At 41.3% G+C, this 21332-nt stretch overlaps 1 protein-coding gene across 2 annotated transcripts in view; it reads right to left on the bottom strand.

The window, feature by feature from the left end:
- Positions 1–7149: 7149 nt before the first annotated feature.
- Positions 7150–21332, bottom strand: part of SLC4A8 (solute carrier family 4 member 8) — a 492841-nt gene continuing 478658 nt past the window's right edge. For both annotated transcript variants that reach the window (XM_030198274.1, XM_030198272.1), the window contains exon 25: positions 7150–7286. In XM_030198274.1, coding sequence (XP_030054134.1) covers positions 7274–7286 — 13 coding nt within the window. In that variant the 3' untranslated portion in view covers positions 7150–7273. The remainder of the gene's footprint in view (positions 7287–21332) is intronic.

The following is a 21332-nucleotide window of genomic DNA, read 5'->3' on the forward strand; positions in this document are numbered from 1 at the left end:
TGAGGTTTTTGCAACTACATTCAGGTACTTATTTTTGTACCAGGGGCAATGGAGGGTTAAGTGATTTGCCCAGTCACAAGGAGCTACAGTGGGACTTGAACTCAGTTCCCCAGTATCAAAGTCCACTGCACTAACCACTAGGCTACTCCTCCACTGAGCTGGGTAAGGTTCTTGCACTATGGGGGAGAATGAGCTCTGCAGGGGCCTTGGATAGAGCTAGTACAGCTAGTGTCAGGAAGGTAAGAGAAACAGGATAAATGAAGAAATTGTTGCTGCAGGTTGAGAAAAACAGCTCTTAGCACATGCAAGAACTTTGCATGATGGTGGGCAGAGCTGTTTGTGTGTGTGTGTGTGTGGGGGGGGGGGGGGGTTAATTGAATGAGCATACAAACAGAAGCACAGCACCAGAAAAGTGCAAACATGTATGTCTATGTGACTGAAGAGCGTGAGTGCATGCATGCACGTGTATGTGATTGAAGAGCATGAGTGTGTGTGTGTGTGTGTGTGTGTGTGTGTGTGTGTGCATGCATATTTCTGTGTCTCTAGTGGAGAAAGTCCCATTTGAGTTTCCCTTTGAAAATCTGGGCTGGAGTGAAGAAGTCTACTGGTACAAACGAACCTGTGTGCATGCTCAGTGAAAGGAAGGAATTATGCCCAGGGAATATGCCCTTTGAATACTGTTCTAATATGGCCTCCACTCTGTCTATATCCATTCAGAAGCACTGAAGCACACTAAGGGGCTCATTTTCAAAGCACTGGTAACATTAGAGCGGTGCTTGGCTTCTCTCCACTTTTCAGAGGCTAGAACTGTTACTTTTGTCGTGGGTTGGAGTGGGGGTTAGGACTGGAGACCAGATTTCCCAGTCACTGGTGCACAGCATCAGTCTACACACCCTCAGTTTAGGTGTTATACCTCAATAGCTTTCACCATACTCTACCAAGGGGGCAATTCTATAACTGGGTGCCAAAGTTATGTGCGTAGATGTAGCATGCTGAGTGCTAATTCTATAATGACATCCGAGTGCCACGATTCTGTTAGAGAATACTAGCATAAACTGGCATCTATGTGTGTACAATTATGTTATGCCAATAGTAGGCATAAGTGCTTACATGTGGCACTTTAGCATGCAACTTGCAGTAAGTATTCAGCAAGTTATGTAAGTGGAGCCCTCCCTATCGCCACCCATATAGATTGCCCTTGCATTTAAGCACTAAGCAAGTCGCACACTTCATTTACAGGACTAGCATTGAGCATTCACATAACACTCAGGGGCCCCTTTACTAAAGGGTTGGCTGCACACCAATCCAGAAATACTGCTGGGCTACCGCAACAAGCCGGCAGTAGTTCCCACCCCCAGTGCACGCCATTTCTGGCGCTACAAAAATTTCTACTTTTGTAGTGCAGGTGGTTTTACCTGGTGGTAATTGGGCAGCACCGCTCGCTGCCCAGTTGCTGCTGGGTTAACCCAGGAGCCCTCAATGGGTAGTGGTAAGTGCTTCCCCCCCCACCCCGAAATGGCTGTGCAGCAAGTGGTTCACTTACTGCAAGGCCATTTCTTGTCCGGCAAAAAAGACAGCCTTTTATCCACTGTGGTAAAAGGAGACCTCAGCGCACATCAAAAACATGTGCTATCGCCATCACAGGCCCCCTTTTACAGCAGCTTGGTAAAGGGCCCCTCAATGTGCATAAAAATGATAGAATTCTTTACTTTGAATGTAGACACTTTGGGGGGGGGGGGGGGGTAATTTTATAAATGATTTTTCAGTGTAACAAGGCTCCTGTACAATTAGCCAGGAGTTACACACAGACATAAAGAGTGAAGAGAAGGTGTGTATTATTATGCAGCTGGCATGCAGGCGTGTTCAGAGATGGAACTCGGTCAGAGTGCAGGTCAAGATTTACGCCTACAAGCCCTTTACACTTGTACATCATAATACATGTAAAACCTTTAGTTTACTTTGCTTTAGGTTTTTATAACCCGTTTAGAGTAGGATAATAATACTTCAAAGAGACTGATTTCACATTCAATCAGGATTGCACAATAAAACCCAACAAAAACCAAGAATACATCAATTTCATAAATTATTCTCGGGCAATAAGAATTTTCTAAATAAAACAAGATTTTAACAACTTCCGAAAAGAGAAATAAGAGGCATTGGTACAAATGATCATTGGTAACAAATTCCATCATCTCCTTACAGCCTGATTATAACATGAACGCTTATGATTCGACTTCAATCTCAAACCTAATTTTAGAAAGCCACCATTTACATATGTTTATCTGCAGTATTTGTAGATTGCAAGGGAGTGTGGTTTGGGCATGATTTGGATGAGCTTGGGTGGAACTAAAATGGAAACCTGTATTCCTCATTTCAGAAAGGAAATGCATGTGCACATCCCAACATATCAGCAACAGGATTTACAGCTGCTCCCTTGCATGTGTACATTCATAAAAAGTGTTTCTTTGGGCCATCCCTTAACAGGATGTTCTCCCCCAATTTAAAAATAAATAAGAATTGAGGTTTCGGTCATGAATTAGTGGCATATACTTGGGTACGTCTGCAACACGTCAGGCATACACCTGGAGGAGGAGTAGCCTAAAAGTTAGAGTGAGTGGGCTGAGAACCACGCTGTGGCTCCTTGTGATCATGGTTAAATCACTTAGGGCCCTGTTTACTAAGCTGCACTAGCGTTTTTAGCATGCGCTAAATGCTAGTGTTGCCCATATGTTCCCATGGGTGACTTAAGTGTTCAGCGCATCCTGAAAACACTAATGCGCCCTTAGTGCTGCTTAGTAAACAGGGCCCTTAACCCTCTCACACACACACCAATTGCCTCAGATCACTGTACCAGTGCTCAGATCACTGTACCAGTGGTTTCATGGTAAGAATCCTGAAAGAGAACTTTAAAACAATAAAGGAATGTAAGACCTTTGAAGTCAGAATGATTAAATATTTTGACACCCAACAGACAGGACTTAAAGATCTGGGTTTTCTAGCCCATTATAAACCATAAAATTGTACTAATTTGTCACCCTCCTATCTCCATGCAAATCTCCCTGTCCCTCATCCATCCTTCCTGTCTCTCACCTATCCAACCCCATTCTGTTAGACTGTCACTGAAATGCTTTGATGTTTCACTTATATATACTGTCATCTACCAACATTTGCTTATTTCCGATCTGACGAAGAAGGGCAACCTTCGAAAGCTAATCAAGAAATGTATTAAGTTATGTCCAATAAAAAAGGTATCATCTTATTTTCTTTTCCATAATTTATTTCTATTGATTACCTTTAAAAGTGGCCAACACAGCTACCACACCTCTCTACTCAAGCTTAGCTTTGAAGCCCTCTGGGGTCAGGAAAATACCTAATGTACCAGAATGAGACCAAAAAAAGTGAGGATGCCAACATATATAGATTGTGGAATGCTATGTAAATTGCTGTGTTTTCTCTAAAATGGATGCTCCTACTACACTGGTTGGCAGACCCTTTTCTAAAATAATTCTGGAACTGTCCATGTCCTGAGTGGTAAAACGCACAACTAACACAAAGGAGGCGATATTCATCTTTATGTCTCTGGGAAGTTGCCATACCCTACATGCTGGCACTTGAAGGCTTCTAGGGGTGAAATACTGACCTAGGTGTATCAATTCTGATGTCTTCGTTCTATCTAAAATGGAGCTGCACATTTATGAAATATGTGTGCATGTGTATGGCTGTCAAGACCTACTGTTTTACTTTGACTCCGGCTGCTTTGTGCTGCCCACAAAAAACCGTGCCCTAGGTGAACGCCTAGTCTTGTCTAATGGTTGGGTCAGCCCTGGTGTACTCACATACTGTAAATGTGAACAGTTTCACCTCTAGCTTCAGTCTGCTTTACTGCTCTTATTTTATAAAGACACACAGGCACCCAATTTTCTTTATAAAATAAGATAAAGATAGGCACATACTTGTCCTTCAGACACAGATAGCCTGTTATAAAATTCCCCTTCACATGAGTAAAATAATCTTTACAGATCATCTGCATTCAGATCACTACACTTTTGTGTTTTTAAAAAGACAGGAAAAAAATCCTATCAAATATTTCCTCAAATGCATACTTTCAAAGCACTGAAAAGGAAAATCATTTCCTTAATCATTTAAACATGGGGGTAAGGGTGCCTACAAACATCCTCAAAAACTTGTCTATTGTATCAAGACAACATTGGTGCTAAAAGCTAGGCAACTCAAAACTGGCCATTAAGCGCGCCAAATCTGTCATAGACTAAGTGTAAGGCCGCAGTTATGTATCAAACTTTACACATGACCATTTACGCTATGTCGATGGCTGGTATACCCATAGTGGAACCCATGTAAATGCAACTATCCTATAAAGCACATACAAGAATAGTTGGAAGATCTATAACACACCCACGCCCCTTCCATTTGAATGGTCCCCTTTACAGTTAAGCACTAGAACACTTAGGTGCTCAGTTATAGAATAGTTTATAAATACACTTAGATGCGTATTTTCAAAGCACTTAGACTTACAAAATTACGTTAGGCACTTAACTGCTGTTCTCTCCCCCCACCTCCATTTTGGTGCTTAACTACAATTAACTTCCATTTGTTTGCCAAAAGATGAGAACTGTTATAATCTACACTTCTATAGCTATTCTCAGCAGTACACAAATTGCACATGGTCCAAAGCATGTGCAAATATGTGTGATCCTCTTGCATGTGTGTGTATATTTTATAAAACACACACATATATCACAGCTCCATCCCTGGTGGGCCAAAACTACAGCCCCAAGAATGCCTATGCATATTTCTTGAGTCTACATTTTATGTGCACATAACCCCAGTACAATTTTATGCCAGCCACTTTTTACACTTAAAACAAGTTTTTCACATGGGAAATGATTTATAAAATTACCCCCTCAGTGTCTGGCTGCTTCTGTATCAGTCACAGAATGAGTGAAAATGTTAAGAGACAAAATCTGCAGATTCTTCAACAAGACATATTACTGACATTTAAGGACTGAGTTGCCGCTTCTCACCATCATTAGGTGGTGACACCTCCTTCTCTAGCACTTGCTCTATTTTCTCCTAAGTAAGAAAAGTAAAACTGTTTAGTCACTTTTGATTACAGGACTTTTACAGGTTGTGAGAACTTTCCTTGACCTAGCAAGATAATCGGATTTCATGTACATTACTACCTTTGGAATATTTTTCCACTGGCCCAATGAAATCTACCTTTTTTTTTAACCAAATCTTAACTGTGTTTTGCAAGTCAGCAGGATAGCTGAGATGGGGGGGGAGGGGGCATATTTCTCCCATAAATACAGACTTTATTTACAAAAAGTACACCTGAAGAAGGGACCTATGTGATCTCTAGAACTTATATAGAGCATCCTCTTTGGGTGAGTCTCAAATTGATGTCTTACAACTGGTTGTATATTTAGATACATTAAAAATGCACAGCTGGCTAACTGCAGGTAGCTTTACAGCATCTGGCAGCAATATTTTGCACCAGAATACGTCACTGTTCCCCCACACTTAGGGGCCCTTTTACTAAGCCGTGTAGGTGCGTACTCACGTCCTACGCACGTCAATTTGGAGTTACCACCCGACTACCACATTGTCCGGGTGATAATTTTGTTTAAGCGCGTCTGCTACGCACACCTGAAAATAATTTTTATTTTTCTGCGCGTGGCGGAAACCGGGTGGTAATCATCATTCTACGTGCATAGATGTCAATGCATGGCAGTAAGGTCTCAGACCCAAAATGGACACGCGCCAATTTTAATTTTGCCGCACATCCATTTTCGGCAAAAATATAAAAAGGCCTTTTTTACAGGCGAACTGAAAAATGTATCTGCGCACGCCCAAAGCACGCGCCTACATTAGTGCAGCCCATTTTTCAGTGCACCTTAGTAAAAGGACCCCTTAGTGATTAGAACCTCTGATTTTTACTGCAGAAGTGAAGTATCTGAAGTGGATGCACATTCAGGTGTAAAGAGTGAAGGAGTAGCATAATGGCTACTGCAACAGGCTGAGAACCAGGGAAACTGGGGTGACTCTGGGCAATTCACTTAACCCTCCATTGCCCCAGGTACAAAATCACTACCTGTATATACTATGTAAACCACTTTGATTGTAACCACAGAAAGGTGGTATATCAAATCCCATCCCCTTTCCTTTCCAAATTAATAGAAGGTAACACAAAGGATAGGGGATATTCATCTTTAGCTCTTTGGGAAGTTGCCATACACTACATGCTAGCACTTGAAGGCTCCTGAGAATGTAGAAAACTACATAAAATACCCAGTAAGGGAGAAGTTGCAAAAGTTTCTACTAAAGAAAAGGAAATTTCCACCTTAAAAAAGGTGGCAAATGGACTGAGATATTGGGCTGATAAAGGTGCCGTGAAGGTAACAGAACAACTAGTAGTTTCAGTCTATGGAGCACAATTCTGGGAATCATATAAGAAAAAAAAAGAGAACTGTCTAAGTCAGTGCTTCTCAACCCTTTCCTGGAGGCACACCTAGCTAGTCAGGTTTTCAGGACTGCCATAATGAATATGCATGAAATGCCACTCACTGTATGCAAACCAATGTCATGCATAGTCATTGCAGTAATCCTGAAAACCCAACTGCCTCGGTGTGCCTCCATGAGAGGGTTCAGAGTTACTGTCTAGGCAAAGGGAAATTGCAGTACCACTAGGAATATATGATATAATAAAGAAGCAAACCTCCTATATATATATACATATACACCTGCCTGAAAGTGTCAGAATGTTCACGATTTGAGGCAAAGCCAACTGTGCGAAACTCATAGCACTGTTTCAATCTGAGTTTCATATGCACATCTGAGATACTCCATAAAATGGGATAAGTGGCTGTGAGCAAGTTCTTGGTGCTTATGAATTCTTTTTGTGCTTTCCTTGTAGCTGGACGGGGTGGACAGGCATTTCTGTGTTATGTGCTGACATTTCCTCAGTTGACTGTTTTCCACTGGTGGCTGCTGGTAACGTAAATGATGCATTGCTTAGGAAAGCATACGCCTATACACTCACATCCATACACAACAGTAGCAATGACAATACTGAGAAAGTAAGTTAAAAAAAAATAAAAATAAAAAGGTAACATTTTGGAATGGCTTTAATGTGGAATCCATTATCCAGGGAGGGAAGTGCCATAGAGCCTCACTGCGTGCCGTTTGTGTCAGTGCTTCCCTGAGACTGCTGCCGCTGAGTCTTGTCTTCATTCAAAGCTCTGACTTCCTCACCCTATTTGAATAAACTACAGGAGAGAAAACAGGGTTACTAAAGCAGAAGATGCAAAATGCATTGTTATTAAAAGCTATGCTAGGTGAGATGTTGTCCCAGACAGTAAAGTATTAAAGCAGTACTAAAAAACAAATCTGTGTGAAAATTAGCATACATTTTCTTACTACTGTGCTAAAAACCTTTATTACCAGTGCACACATAGAATTAGATTATACACATAGGACTAGATTCAGTAAATCACACCTTGGTTTTCAGGGTCATTTCTGCCCTGGGACTAAAGAACACCCAATTCAAACCCTATCCACTCACTAACCCACTCACCCTTTACAACCCCCTAAACTTACCATTTTTAGCTGTTTTCTCTAGGGCCTGCCAATTTGGTTAAAACCAATGTGTAATTAAACTCTGGAATTCGTTGCAAAATGGGCTGTGTTGGCTGGGCTGTGTCGGCTTTGCTGCGCAGCTTAGTAAACAGGAGGATAAATTTGAAAACATTTTTGTTTCAACAAGCCTTTGGAGGTTAGCTTAAGGAGCACATGTAATGAGTGAAATAATATTATATCTGTGACATATTTTGAGTAGGGATATCTTCGAGACGGGGCATTATATTTACTGTTAAGTGAGTACAGTTTATGTGTTTTTTGTCATGTTGTGGTATAATGTATATTTATTATATTTTACTATAGTAACCCATGTAACTGTGTAAGCCTATGTCCTTTGAAAATGAGCCTACACGTATGTTGATTTGTTCGCCACCAAGTACGTTTGGAGTGTGTGGATAATAAATAGTTTAAATAAATAAAGTCACTGACTTCAGTTGAAGAACTGCCATTTTAAAAATGTGTGGCAATAAAGACTGAAGGAGCCTATGAGGGGCCTGAAAGATGGGGGAGGAGGAGAGATGGAGTGTGGAGGGATCTTGGAACTGCAGTTCCCATGTGTATGGGTCCCAGACATGGAGGTTCTCACAAGCCGAAGTCTCTATACCTGGGGTCTGTGGATGGCTCTTATAAGTTTCATATGTTCCACACAAGTAAAGAAGTTAAGACCTTTACTATACCCTCGTGGCAGCAGCAAGGGGGTGTACGGAGCAGGCGCATGCTGTCAACTCTGCCTGTCCCCTGCTCCGGAACAGGAAGTTAACGTCTGAGGGGGCAGGGGACTAGCAGAGCCTTAAGCACGCACCCGTTTTATGCACCTCCTTGCTTGGAGGGGGTATGTGTATGCGTGCTCCGCCCCGGGTGCCATATAAGATAGATATGTTGTAGACAATACCTCTAAGGCTCTGCTAAAAAAAAAAAAATCTGTTACCCTGATAGGTAATCAAACATTTACAGGAAAAACGTAATTGATATACAGCTCCTTGTGAAACAACTGCTTGACTATACCTATCAGGGTAACAGATATATTTTTTTTATATGAGCCAGTTCAATTATAGTTTTTCTTAGAGGGAAATGGGGTCTCTATGGCATCCTCAGCTGCTTCCTAGTAATGTAGGTCATATTATGATAAGCAACAGGTATCTGCTCTTTTTTCTTTAGTTTAAATTGCTTTTGGTCTCCATTTGGCTATGGAGTTTTTCCTTTACTCCCTTCTTCTAGCTAGTGGATTATGTTTTAGTAAATTATTTCTTTAGACACTTTGGCTAATGATGTTAATTAGCATGTGTAATATTTCTAGATTTCCTTTTCAAAGTTGTCTTTGAATTGAAAATGTTATAAAAGCAAATGAAAAAAAAATTAAAAAAATCTGTGTTAAATGTGAATTAAAACATCTTGCTACTTTTTTTTAATAGTAATTCTACATGCAGGCCATTTCCATTTTATTAGTACACATTTTTGGCACACTAAAACCCTTCCTACATCAGAAGTAATTTTAGTGTACCTTTATTACACCATCCTCTAAATCACTGGAACAATTTTGCAGGGTTTTTCTTTTTTCTCTTTTGGTTTACTCATTGGATTTCTACAGAAATGTACAATATTGTTTCACCCGAAAAGAAAGCCACCCAAACATTAGCCACATTCTTAAGGAACAGTTAACATCATTTTGTACTTTAAAAAAAGGATGATAATCTAGTTTTGAAAATTAAGGGTGTAGCATTTGTCTACTGCTGAATAACAGGGGAAAATTAATAATTTTATAGCTTTGAAATCTCTGTAATGTAACAATGTTAGAACATTATGATCACTGTAACTATGGTGCTTATTTTAGAAGTGCCATTTCTATTTTTGACATGCATAAACCAGCACTTAAACATTTATTTTGCATAAATGTCTATGTTCCACTTTGACAAAGCTGAGATATCTATGTCTAAAACTGGCCAGGACTAGGACACACCTAAAAAATAAACTTTTATTCCCATTTCAGAAGGGGAATGAATGTCTGTGTCCTAACAGATTGATGTTGGGGTTTACATCTGCTCCCTAGGATGTCTACATTTCAGAGAAGTGCTCCTATTGAGCGGTGCTCCACTACAGGGAAAAGGGGGGTTGCTCCCTTAACCCCCCAGTGCTCAATGTCCCCCATGCAAGCCAAACGGACAAAGGCCCTTATTTCAGAAGTTCTATTCATGTTTTGGCTGTCTGAAAACTAGCATTTAGACATCCATATTGCATGGACATCCAAATCCTGAATTTATAAAGCTAAGATATGGGCATCTAACACTTAATACATCCATATGACAAGGGGTGTGGTCATATTTGGGCAGGACTAGGGAGGGGCCACAATAACTGCTCACGCTCCAGTTTCCGTGCCTCAACTCTTCCCCTCTCTGACCATCATCTGATAACTTTCACACTTAAACACCCTCCTCCCCAGTCCCGTCCAATCTTAACCAATACATTTAGGAATCTTCAGGCTATTGACCCTTCTACTCTGTCCTCCAGTGTTTCAAATCTCTTCTCTACCACTATGTTATCCAAGTCTGTCAATGAGGCTGTCTCTTCCTATAATACTATTCTCTCGTCTGCTCTGGATACTCTCACTCCTCCCATTCCCCGTTCTGTAAAATGTACTAAATCCCAGCCTTGGCTGACCTCTAGAATCCACTACCTACGTTCCTGTGCCTGCTCTGCCGAACGCCTTTGGCTGAAATCCCGTGCCCATGCTGACTTCATACATTTCAAATTCTTGCTGACCTCCTTCCAGTCTGCTCTTTTACTTGCCAAACAAGACTATTATATCCAGTTGACAAATTCTCTTGGCTCAAACCCTCGACGTCTCTTTGCCACACTGAACTCTCTCCTCAAAGTGCCTTCATCTCCAACCCCCCCTTTACTTCCCCCCCAGACGCTGGCTGAGTACTTTCATGATAAGGTTCACAAGATTAAACTTGAATTCTCAACCAGGTCACCTCCACCTCTCCTTCCCTTAGTCCATTCTCTCAGTCCTCCAACCCCTGCCTCTTTTTCTTCCTTTTCTGAAATCACTGAAGAGGAAACTACACAACTTATTTCTTCCTCGAAACTAACTACCTGTTCCTCTGATCCTATTCCCACCCATCTACTTAACACTATCTCTCCTACTGTCATCCCTTTTATCTGTCATATCCTCAATCCTTCACTGTTCACTGCAACTGTTCCTGATGCCTTCAAACATGCCGTAGTCACACCACTCCTTAAAAAACCTTCATTGGACCCTACCTGTCCTTCCAACTATCGCATACAAAAAGAGAAGTCCAAATCTCCCGTGAAGACAAAACAAAACACAAAAAAAGGCGGAAGACAACCCAAAACAGACCAAAAACAAGGGAGTTAGAGCGCCAGAAAAGCACTGTGAGATTTTATTTATTTATTTTATTTTGTATTTTTTTAGGTGGTTGTATGACTACTTTTAGGGGTTCACTTTGCTTTTTACCCCTATTAGGTAGGTGATATTTAGTATGTACGGTCATTCAGTTATTTTAGTGTTGTATATCTCCACCTATCTGTCTTATGCAGTTCTGTTGATATACATTTAGTGTTGATATTATTATTTTTTGTTGATATCATGTCTTGTATTAAAATTATTATTTTATTGCATGCATATTTAATCTGAATGTTTTTAACTGATATTGATTTGATATTATATTTTATTGTATTAAGTTTTTAGATTTGATCTGTTTTTATTTTATATGATGTGATAGTGTTTTTAGATGTTTTATTATCAAATATACAATGTGATGTTTATGTTTTATTCATTATGTATTTTTATTTTGTAGTTTTTTTTACCCCTGACGCAGCCTGAGGGCGAAACGTGGCCACGTCGGGTAACTTGTAATAAACCACTTCTTCTGTTACCCTCCTGTTCTATTTTTTTGTCTTTTTTGATCTGCTTTTTTTCTCCCCTTTCATTCAACTGAAACAGCGCTTGCTAAAGTCTCTAATGATCTGTTCCTGGTCAGTTCCAAAGGTCTCTATTCTATCCTCATCCTTCTCGATCTATCTTCTGCTTTTGACACTGTTGATCACAGCCTACTCCTTGATACGCTGTCCTCACTTGGATTTCAGGGCTCTGTTCTTTCTTGGTTTTCTTCTTATCTCTCCCAGCATACCTTTAGTGTATACTCTAGTGGATCCTCCTCGACTTCTATCCCACTGTCAGTTGGTGTACAGTTGGGATCTGTCCTGGGACCTCTTCTTTTCTCCATCTATACTTCTTCCCTTGGTACTCTGATCTCATCCTATGGTTTTTAGTATCATCTTTATGCTGATGATTCCCAGATCTACTTCTCCACACCAGAAATCTCAGCCGAAATCCAGGCCAAAGTATCAGCCTGCCTGTCTGACATTGCTGCCAGGATGTCTCAACGCCATCTGAAACTAAACATGACCAAGACTGAGCTTCTAAACTTTCCCCCTAAACCAACCTCTCCTCCTCCCCCATTCTCTATTTCTGTGGATAACACTCTCATCCTTCCTGTCTCTTCAGCTCGTAACCATGGGGTCATCTTCGACTCCTCCCTCTCCTTCTCTGCACATATTCAGCAGACTGCTAAAACCTGTCGTTTCTTTCTCTATAATATCACCAAAATTTGCACTTTTCTTTCTGAGCACACCACCAGAACCCTCATCCACACTCTTATCACCTCTCGCTTAGACTATTGCAACTTGCTTCTCACAGGTCTCCCACTTCGCCATCTCTCTCCTCTTCAATCTGTTCAAAATTCTGCTGCACGACTAATATTCCACCAGTGTCATAATGCTCATATTAGCCCTCTCCTCAAGTCACTTCACTGGCTTCCTATCCGTTTCCGCATACAGTTCAAACTCCTCTTTTTGATCTACAAGTGCATTCACTCTGCAGGTCCTCAGTACCTCTCCACTCTCATCTCTCCGTACATTCCTCCCCGGGAACTCCGTTCACTGGGTAAATCTCTCTTATCTGCACCCTTCTCCTTCACTGCTAACTCTAGACTCCATTCCTTTTATCTTGTTGCACCATATGCCTGGAATACACTTCCTGAGCTTGTAGGTCAAGCTCCATATCTGGCCGTCTTCAAATCTAAGCTAAAAGCCCACCTTTTTGATTCTGCTTTTAACTCCTAACCCTTATTCACTTGTTCAGAACCCTTATTTTATCATCCTCATTTAATATTCCCTTATCTCTTGTTTGTCCTGTTTGTCTGTCCTAATTAGATTGTAAGCTCTGTCGAGCAGGGACTGTCTCTTCATGTTCAAGTGTACAGCGCTGCGTACGTCTAGTAGTGCTATAGAAATGATAAGTAGTAATAGTAGTAGTAGTAATATGGATGTCCACTCAGATTTCAGAAGGGGAAGGGATGTCCATATCTAAAAAGATGGATATCTGTATTCAGACCAGGGGCGTAGCTACAGGTGGGCCTGGATGGGCCCAGGCCCACCCAATCACATCTCAGGCCCACCCCAATTTGTCCTGCTCCTCCAATCCGGTGCTGGTCTTCTAGGTGCCAGTTAGGCTGCAGTGAGAGTGCTGCACAGCCTTCTTTCAGTTCAGTGCATGGCGTAGGCGTAGCTAGGGGGGATGGAAAAAACGGCGCCTATGCGCATTCATCGCTAGTTTAGTTCCTGAAGCGCACGCGGTACCACTTCCAAACGCTGCCCGGATCGGATTTGGAGATGGTTGGCGGCGTTGCCTGCTTGCCGCTTGTCAGCCCACTCAGCCGCCTGCTGTCCGCGCACTCCCAGTCTCCTGTCTCCCATCCCCTCACTGTGCTGCCTACACTGCTTGAAGCCAAGAGAAGGCGCAGAACGTCGTCCAGAGAGCTCAGCTGCAGCGGCCTTGTGTAGTAGTAAAGTAGCTTACCACACAAGGCCGCTGTGGCTGAGATGAGCTCTCTCGACAACGTTCTGCTCCTTCTCTTGGCAGTGCAGGCACTGGCAGCACGGGGGGGGGGGGGGGGGGGGGGGGGGGGAGAGGTCCGGTGTGTGTTGCAGGCTACACTCGCTGCAGCAGCCCAGTTCGGCAGCAGCGGCGCTTCACCTTCATTGGCTGTGCAAAGCTGACTCCTGTTCTTCTTTCTTCTTTGACTGCTGGGCTGGCGCCATGGCTGTAGTAGAGCTAAGGTAAGGGACCGTTCCCACGGCACATGTTGTGTGTGCTCTGGCTTGCTGACTTTGTAGGCTGCTGGGTTCCACCTTCGCGGCACTTGCAGGAGCTATCATCCAACCCGTCCACAGCACAGGACAGGACAAGGAGGTTGAAGAAAACAGGAGATGGGGTATTCCTATCTAGTCCATTATACGGACTTTAGCAAAACATTTTTCAAAATAAATGTGTAGTCCATCTGTAAAAAGTCTAAAACAGTTTCAGTTGGATAGTCATTAGGCAGTGCCTTAAAAGGTGGAGGTGGGATTATTTTTCTTTTTTACTTATTTAACAGCTTTTTAATTTATTTCAAACCTTCCTATATCTAGATTTAAATATAAAATAAAAATTGAACATCAGTAAAACAGCTTAAAAATTATTATAGCTGGTAGAAATAGCAGTGATAATCTTTGTATTTTGTGCTCATTTATCTACGCTGTTCTATACAATACAGATGGCAAAGTTTCAGTGAGAATATTCTATTTCTTGATCTTAACTATTCATCTTAATTGTTTCTGTAATCTGCCTTTGGGAAGCCTGGTGTTATAAAGTAACATAGTTAATGACCATAGATAAAGACTGGTAGGCTCTATCCAGTCTGCCCAGCAAGATAAACTCATTTTACATGGTATGTGATACTTAACATGTATACCCGAGTTTGATTTGTCCCTGCCTTTCTCAGCCCAGCCCAGCCCAGCACTACAGGTAATACAATTGTAAATGCTTTTTTTTTTAACATCATAATGGTGGGATGAGTAGGGGGTAGGACAGGGCTGACACTAGGCTACAGGGAGGGGTGGGGGGTAGGGTGGGGCTGATGCCTAGGTACGGGGTGGATGTGAGGAAGGGGAGGGCTGATGCCAGGTTATAGGGATATATGGGGGGTAGTGTAGAGAAAGGAAGGGCTGATGCCAAGCTACGGGGATGGATGGATGGGGGGGGGGGGGGTAGGAAAGGAAGGGTAGGACTAATGCCAGGTTATAAGGATGGATGAGGTGAGTAGGGAAGGGAAGGGTAGGACTGATGTCGGGCTACAGGGAGCAATGGAGGGGTAGGGAAGGACAGAGCTGATGCTGGGCAATTGATGAGGGTTGGTCTGTGTTCTGCATGTGACCAAAGTGATTCTTCTGGCATGTGGTTTGTGTTGGGATCTATATCAATCTGAGTAGTCTGACTTTTCCAGTGAGACGCGTATTGCTGTTATTCACTGCTGCCTTTTTAAAGGTACTGTTATTAGTATTTGTGTGTTCAGAATTGGTGTTGTTAAAGTTTGCTACATAGGCTTTGAGTATGTATGTGGTTTATATTGATGCTGGACAGCTGTTGGGCAGACTGTTTATTAGAAATCCTTCATCAAGCGCGCTTTTAGGCATTATTTAGTTGTATCTCAAGAAATGCTACTCTCACTTATATATACATATAGTGCCCACCCATATTAGCTCTGGGCCCACCCAAAATGTCAGGTCTGGCTACGCCACTGATTCAGACCTGGTACTTGGCCAGTCCATGCTACAGAAAGGTACTACGACTGAGCAGATCTCCACTGGAAGGAGTAAGGGAAGTCACAGTAGAATTTTTGTTTTTGTCTCTGGAAGGCTCACAATTTCGAAGAAAGAAAAAAAAATTACAATGGGCTGCAGTGGGATTTGAACCAGAACCCTCTGCTCTAACCATTAGAACACTCCTCCACATGGAGAGCTATACGACCATATAATAATATGAATGTTTCTATGCTGTGGCAGAGACATCTACGTTCATTCATTTCAATTTGTAAAATGGATGCTCATGCTGGATGTAGCCAGCACCATCCTGTTCTAAAATACATGCGAAATGGATGTTCATATGCGATGTCCTGACTAGGATGTTCTTTCTATCGGGCTCTGTGACAGCTTTAGGAAAAATAAATGTTTATAGGGCCCTTTTACTAAGGCTCAGAAGGGCTAATATGCATGTAGCAAGCACCAAATTGACACTACTGCTGGGATAGCGTGTGCACCTGGCTATAATTCTGAGTTTGGCGCGAGCCGAAACCCACGGTAGAAAATAATTTTCTATTTTGTACTGAGGGGACGTTCCCGGCGGTAATCAGTAGTTGGCACATGCTGTATGGTTACTGTGTAAGTAGCGCGTGGGTGGCGGTAAGGGCTCAGGTCATATATAGGTGCATGCTAGTTTTAATTTCAGGGCATGCCTATTTTTCAGCCCATTAAAAAAAAAGCCCTTTCTCCAGCCATGGTAAAAAATGGACCAGCACGTACCCAAAACACATGCCCACACTTCCGCAGGCCACTTTGTACTGCGGCTTAGTAAAAGGACCCCACAGACATTTATGTTCCAGCCCATTAATGTTTATGATGCTATTCCATGACATAACCCATTGATACTAGTGGAACTGATGAGTCCCAACTTGGACATCTAATTCCAATTTGAGGGGGCCCTTTTACAGAGCATGCGGGCTTACCACTAGCTCTTTCAGGACTACTGCTGGCCCAATGCAGCTGGTGGCGATAGTCCCACCCCGAGCGCACACCAATACACCATTACCACAAATTAGTAACATTTCTTAAAAAGAAATGTAGGAAGAGAATTCCAAAACTGTGCAGCCTAATAGGAAAAAATAGATTGAAAAATCCTCTTTGACTTTACATGGCAAAATGAGGGAAATTTTAGTAAAAATTGATTTCTCGTACATATAGAAATAAAATCATTTAGAAAAAAAGAAGATGAAAAACCTAAATAAGTAGGAGATGATCCATACAATGCTTGATAGGTCAAAGCTGATACTTTAATTTGAAATTTTGCCTCCAATGGTAAACAATGCAAAAGGAATAACAAAGGAGTAAAATGATCATATTTGTCTGCCTAGTGGTTAGTGCAGCGGACTTTGATCCTGGGGAATTGGGTTCGATTCCCACTGCAGCTCCTTGTGACTGTGGGCAAGTCACTTAACCCTCCATTGCCCCAGGTACAAAATAAATACCTGTATATATGTAAACCGCTTTGAATGTAGTTGCAAAATACCACAGAAAGGCGGTATATCAAGTCCCATTTCCCTTTTCCTCTTGTTGCTGCATTCTGTACTCATAATTTAGACTTCAGCAACTTTGTGCAACCAATATAGTTACAACAGTCCAGTTCTGAAAATATCAAAACCTGAAGCAGCAATCTAAAGACAGACGAATCAAAAATTTTCTGAATAATTCTTAATTTCTTTGATAACAGAAAAGAATCTCTTACCACCTTATGAACCTGAGTTCCTATAGATAATTGACTATCCACCTCAATTCCCAGAATTCCCAGAGACATCCAGTTTTATCTGAAAATTTAACTTGTAACATCATATCACTCAAAGGTAATGGTGGACTGAACCATAAAAACTTTGTTTTCTCATTATTAAGCTTCAGTTTATAAGTGGAAACCCAAGAATTGACTAAATCTAAACAACCACAAAGAGTAGACTCATGTCCTATGTTGTCAGTAATGAAAGGCAATATCATAGTAATGTCATCTGCATATATAAAGGACTGGATTTTTGAGTTCTCTAGACTTTTTGCTAATGGTTGCATCAAGATATTAAACAGGGTAGAGGACAAAGGGGAGTAAGCAGTGAAATAAGGAGGTTTCCATGCTAAAACCTTCCGAAAGCCAGACTGTGACTGATGCAATTTTTGAAATTTCTCCAAATAATTAACCAATTGTTCCGTGACCCAACCCTTCATCAGTTTAACCAATAGAGGAATTGATGCCACCAGTCTATAATTAGACAGTTCCTGCATATCCCCTTTGGATTTTTCAAAATAGGAGTAAGCACTATCTCTGACTTTGAAGTTGTAAATTAAGCTAATCTGTTAATAAATTCACAAACAGTAAACTAGGTGATCTTAACAAATAAGCAAGACATATATACAATGAACAATGAGAACTAGCATATTTCTTCAGGAGTCTTAAGGTTTCATTTGGTGAAATAAACTTAAAAACATCCCAAACCCTATCTGCTGGAATTTCAGAGGGATCAATAAAAAGATATTTATTTATTTATTCATTTTAGTGCATTTCTATCCCGCATTTTCCCACAAGCGCAGGCACAATGTGGCGTACAGTAGTTCAAGAAAAATTACAATAAAAGAAAGGTATAAACATAGGATGACAGAGCTGGGATGAATTCACAGAAAAGACAAGGGAAGGAAAAACTGTCCAACAAGTGCAATAGGGTTAGAGTCCCACTTCAAACAACAGCGGGAGAGTCAAATGGAGGAGTTTGGTATGGAGTAGGCTTTCGTAAATAGGAATGTCTTTAAGAACTTCTTAAATAATTGATGGTCTGATATCCCTGATATTCATAAATATCCCCCTTACCACTCAATGAATCTCTAATTTTATCTACCTTGGCCTTAAAATAAAGTGCAAACATGGTTGCAGAAGAGGCATCATAATTCTCCATACTGTCCGTAAAGGATGTAAGTGAATGTTTAAGGTTGAAAAGTTTGGAAGAACCTAATTGATCTGGTTGAATTAGTTTTGAGAAATAATCCCTTTTAGTTGCAATCACAGACTGTTTATATTCCCTAATCTTTGATCTCCAAAGTATCCTATTTTCCATTGTAGGATTTTTCTTCCAATGCTTTTCCAGCCTACATTCCTTTCTTAACAAAAGTAATTCCTTACTGAATAATCTTACTCTTCACTCTCAAAGGGGCCATTTCATCGAGCACACTCTTAGAAGATTGTCCCCTGTACTCAATCTATACCTTACTCTTAACACCATCTTACAATACATTGTCCACTTTTTTCCAGAATTCCAATGAAACAGTTTTACCTCTAGAACTAACCCTCTGTTTAAAATGTAGATTAGACAACAATTTGTAATCTTTCCAATTTAAAGTTAGTTCAAAGAGGTAATGATCAGACCAGGGGACACAGTCACATAAAGTGTTTGAAATAAAGGAATTCTGTGAACATGAACAAGCCACTAAGTCCAATAGATGGCCCTTTTCATGAGAACATCTTGCACCTGCACAAGTAAATCCTAAAGATGACAGGAAATCCAATAGGTCTGATACTTTAGAATCTGATGTCTGCTCTAAATGCAAATTTATATCTCCTACCAATAAATTATTCTCATATCCCAATGTATTTTTACTAAAAAAAATCCATGAAATTATCTCTTTGTAACCTCCACTTCCCAGAAGAACAATACAAAAAACAGTAAAACTTTACAAATCCTTAAAAGAATCATCAAAAACTACATATGACAAAATCTCCAAATATTGAGAACTCCAACTATCAAGAATTTTAAGCTTTGTAAGCTTAATATAATAACAATACTCCCTTGTTTATCCTGCCTAGGGACATGAATAATCTTACAATCTGGAGGACATAATTCCTGCAATCTAGGATCTTCTTGCAAGGAAAGCCAATAATTACGAAGCCTGGACAATTTAATTTTAAAAAATCATAAATTAATAAAACTTTGCTAACTACTGATCTAGCATTTATATAAAAAAAATGGCATTGCAGTAAATATCGTTGATTCAGTATATGTAGTAACAATATGAATTAAATTCCGAGCACTAACAATCCCACTTCGTCTAGGAGATGGATGATGATTACCTATCCAAGAATAAATACTTGGGATATTCCCTTGCATATGAGCCGAGCAGTCAATTAAAGCTGTGTAAAACAAGAATTCAAGAATATACCCAACATAACTCACAGCTTGCTTACAAAGCTGTGACTCTGGTTCTTGTTTCCAATTTCCATCTCAATGTATCATACAAGGACAACAACAGTTATATGGCTCTGGGAGGATAGTTAGAAATCCAGGACAGTATGCTTTTTTGGGACAGCCTGCAGGTTTGGTTAGGAATACTGGAAAAATAAATTGTTTATCTGTAATAGGTATTCTCTGTAGACAATAGGATTAATCAGGGACATGAGTGATGTTGTCAGAACACATCAGGATGGAATAGCTCCTCCAGAGCTCAGAATTTGTGCAAACTTCTGAACATGTGCTGCACTTCCCAGATGCAGTGTTCTCAATAATCCCTCCGTTCCATAACACACAACGTAGTATAACTCTTGGGGAAGTGGATGGGATGGGAAAATTAGGTTCTTACCATGGTAATTTTCTTTCCTTTAGTCATAGCAGATGAAGCCATTACGTATGGGTTGTGTCCATCAACCAGCAGGGGGAGTACGCCTTGTAGCGTATATAGAAATGCTAAATAGTAGCAGTAGTAGGGGAGATAGAGAGCACTCAACTTTTCACAATACCTCATGGCCAGCTAGCTCCACTGCCTCTTCAGTATTTGAAGCTTCCAAAGCAGTATGGCAAACCGCAATGGGAATAACATGAACTTTCCTCACAGCGAACGTTGGCCCCTTAACAAGAGCATAAACTCAAAAAAGGAGGGAATGAACTCATCCTCCTGGAGGGAATAAACTCGTCCTCCACTTTGTATAAACGGAGGGAATACTTGCATCCTCCTGGAGGGAATAAACTCATCCTCCCAAAACATGAACTGGAGGGAATGAACTCATCCTCCTATAACTGTAACAAGAATCCTGAAGACTGTTTTCCGACTCCCCAAGGAAGGAATATAACTTCAGGAAACAAGAACAGCACCTAAAATCAGAATCACTGCCATACAGGCAATCATACAGGGAGGGCTCATGGCTTCATCTGCTAGACTAAAGGAAAGAAAATTATCATGGTAAGAACCTAATTTTTCCCTTCCTTGTCATCAAGCAGATGAAGCCATTATGTATGGGATGTAACAAAGCAATCCCTATATAGGGTGGGAACAGGTCACACCACGCGCTAGCACTTGTGCTCCAAAACGCGCATCCCTCCTGGCAGCCACATCCAGCCTGTAATGTCGGGCGAAAGAGAGCTTAGAAGCCCATGTTGCAGCACTGCAAATCTCATGAAGAGATAGTGCTCCAGTTTCCGCCCAGGAAGAGGAAATCGCTCTTGTGGAATGTGCCTTAAAGGCTTCAGGCGGAGCCCAGCCAGACAGCAGATATGCTGAAAAGATAGCTTCTTTGAGCCAACGGGCAATAGTGGCTTTAGACGCTGAAGACCCTCTGCGAGGACCTGCAAACAGCACAAAAAGATGATCAGAGGTCCTGAAAGAATTTGTAATTAGCAGATACTGCAACAGAGTCCTGCGCACATCCAACAGGTGCAACTGCCCAAATGAATCTGGAAACTCCTCCTCAACAAAGGAGGGAAGAAAAACAGGCTGGTTTAGGTGAAACGCTGAAACCACCTTAGGCATGAAGGAAGGCACGGTCCGAACCGTGATCCCTAACTCTGAGAATTGCAGAAAAGGTGCAACTGCCCAAATGAATCTGGAAACTCCTCCTCAACAAAGGAGGGAAGAAAAACAGGCTGGTTTAGGTGAAACGCTGAAACCACCTTAGGCATGAAGGAAGGCACGGTCCGAACCGTGATCCCTAACTCTGAGAATTGCAGAAAAGGGTCTCTACAGGACAGCGCCTGGAGCTCTGA

Source organism: Microcaecilia unicolor, chromosome 3 (assembly GCF_901765095.1).
Source record: "Microcaecilia unicolor chromosome 3, aMicUni1.1, whole genome shotgun sequence".
Taxonomy (NCBI): domain Eukaryota; kingdom Metazoa; phylum Chordata; class Amphibia; order Gymnophiona; family Siphonopidae; genus Microcaecilia; species Microcaecilia unicolor.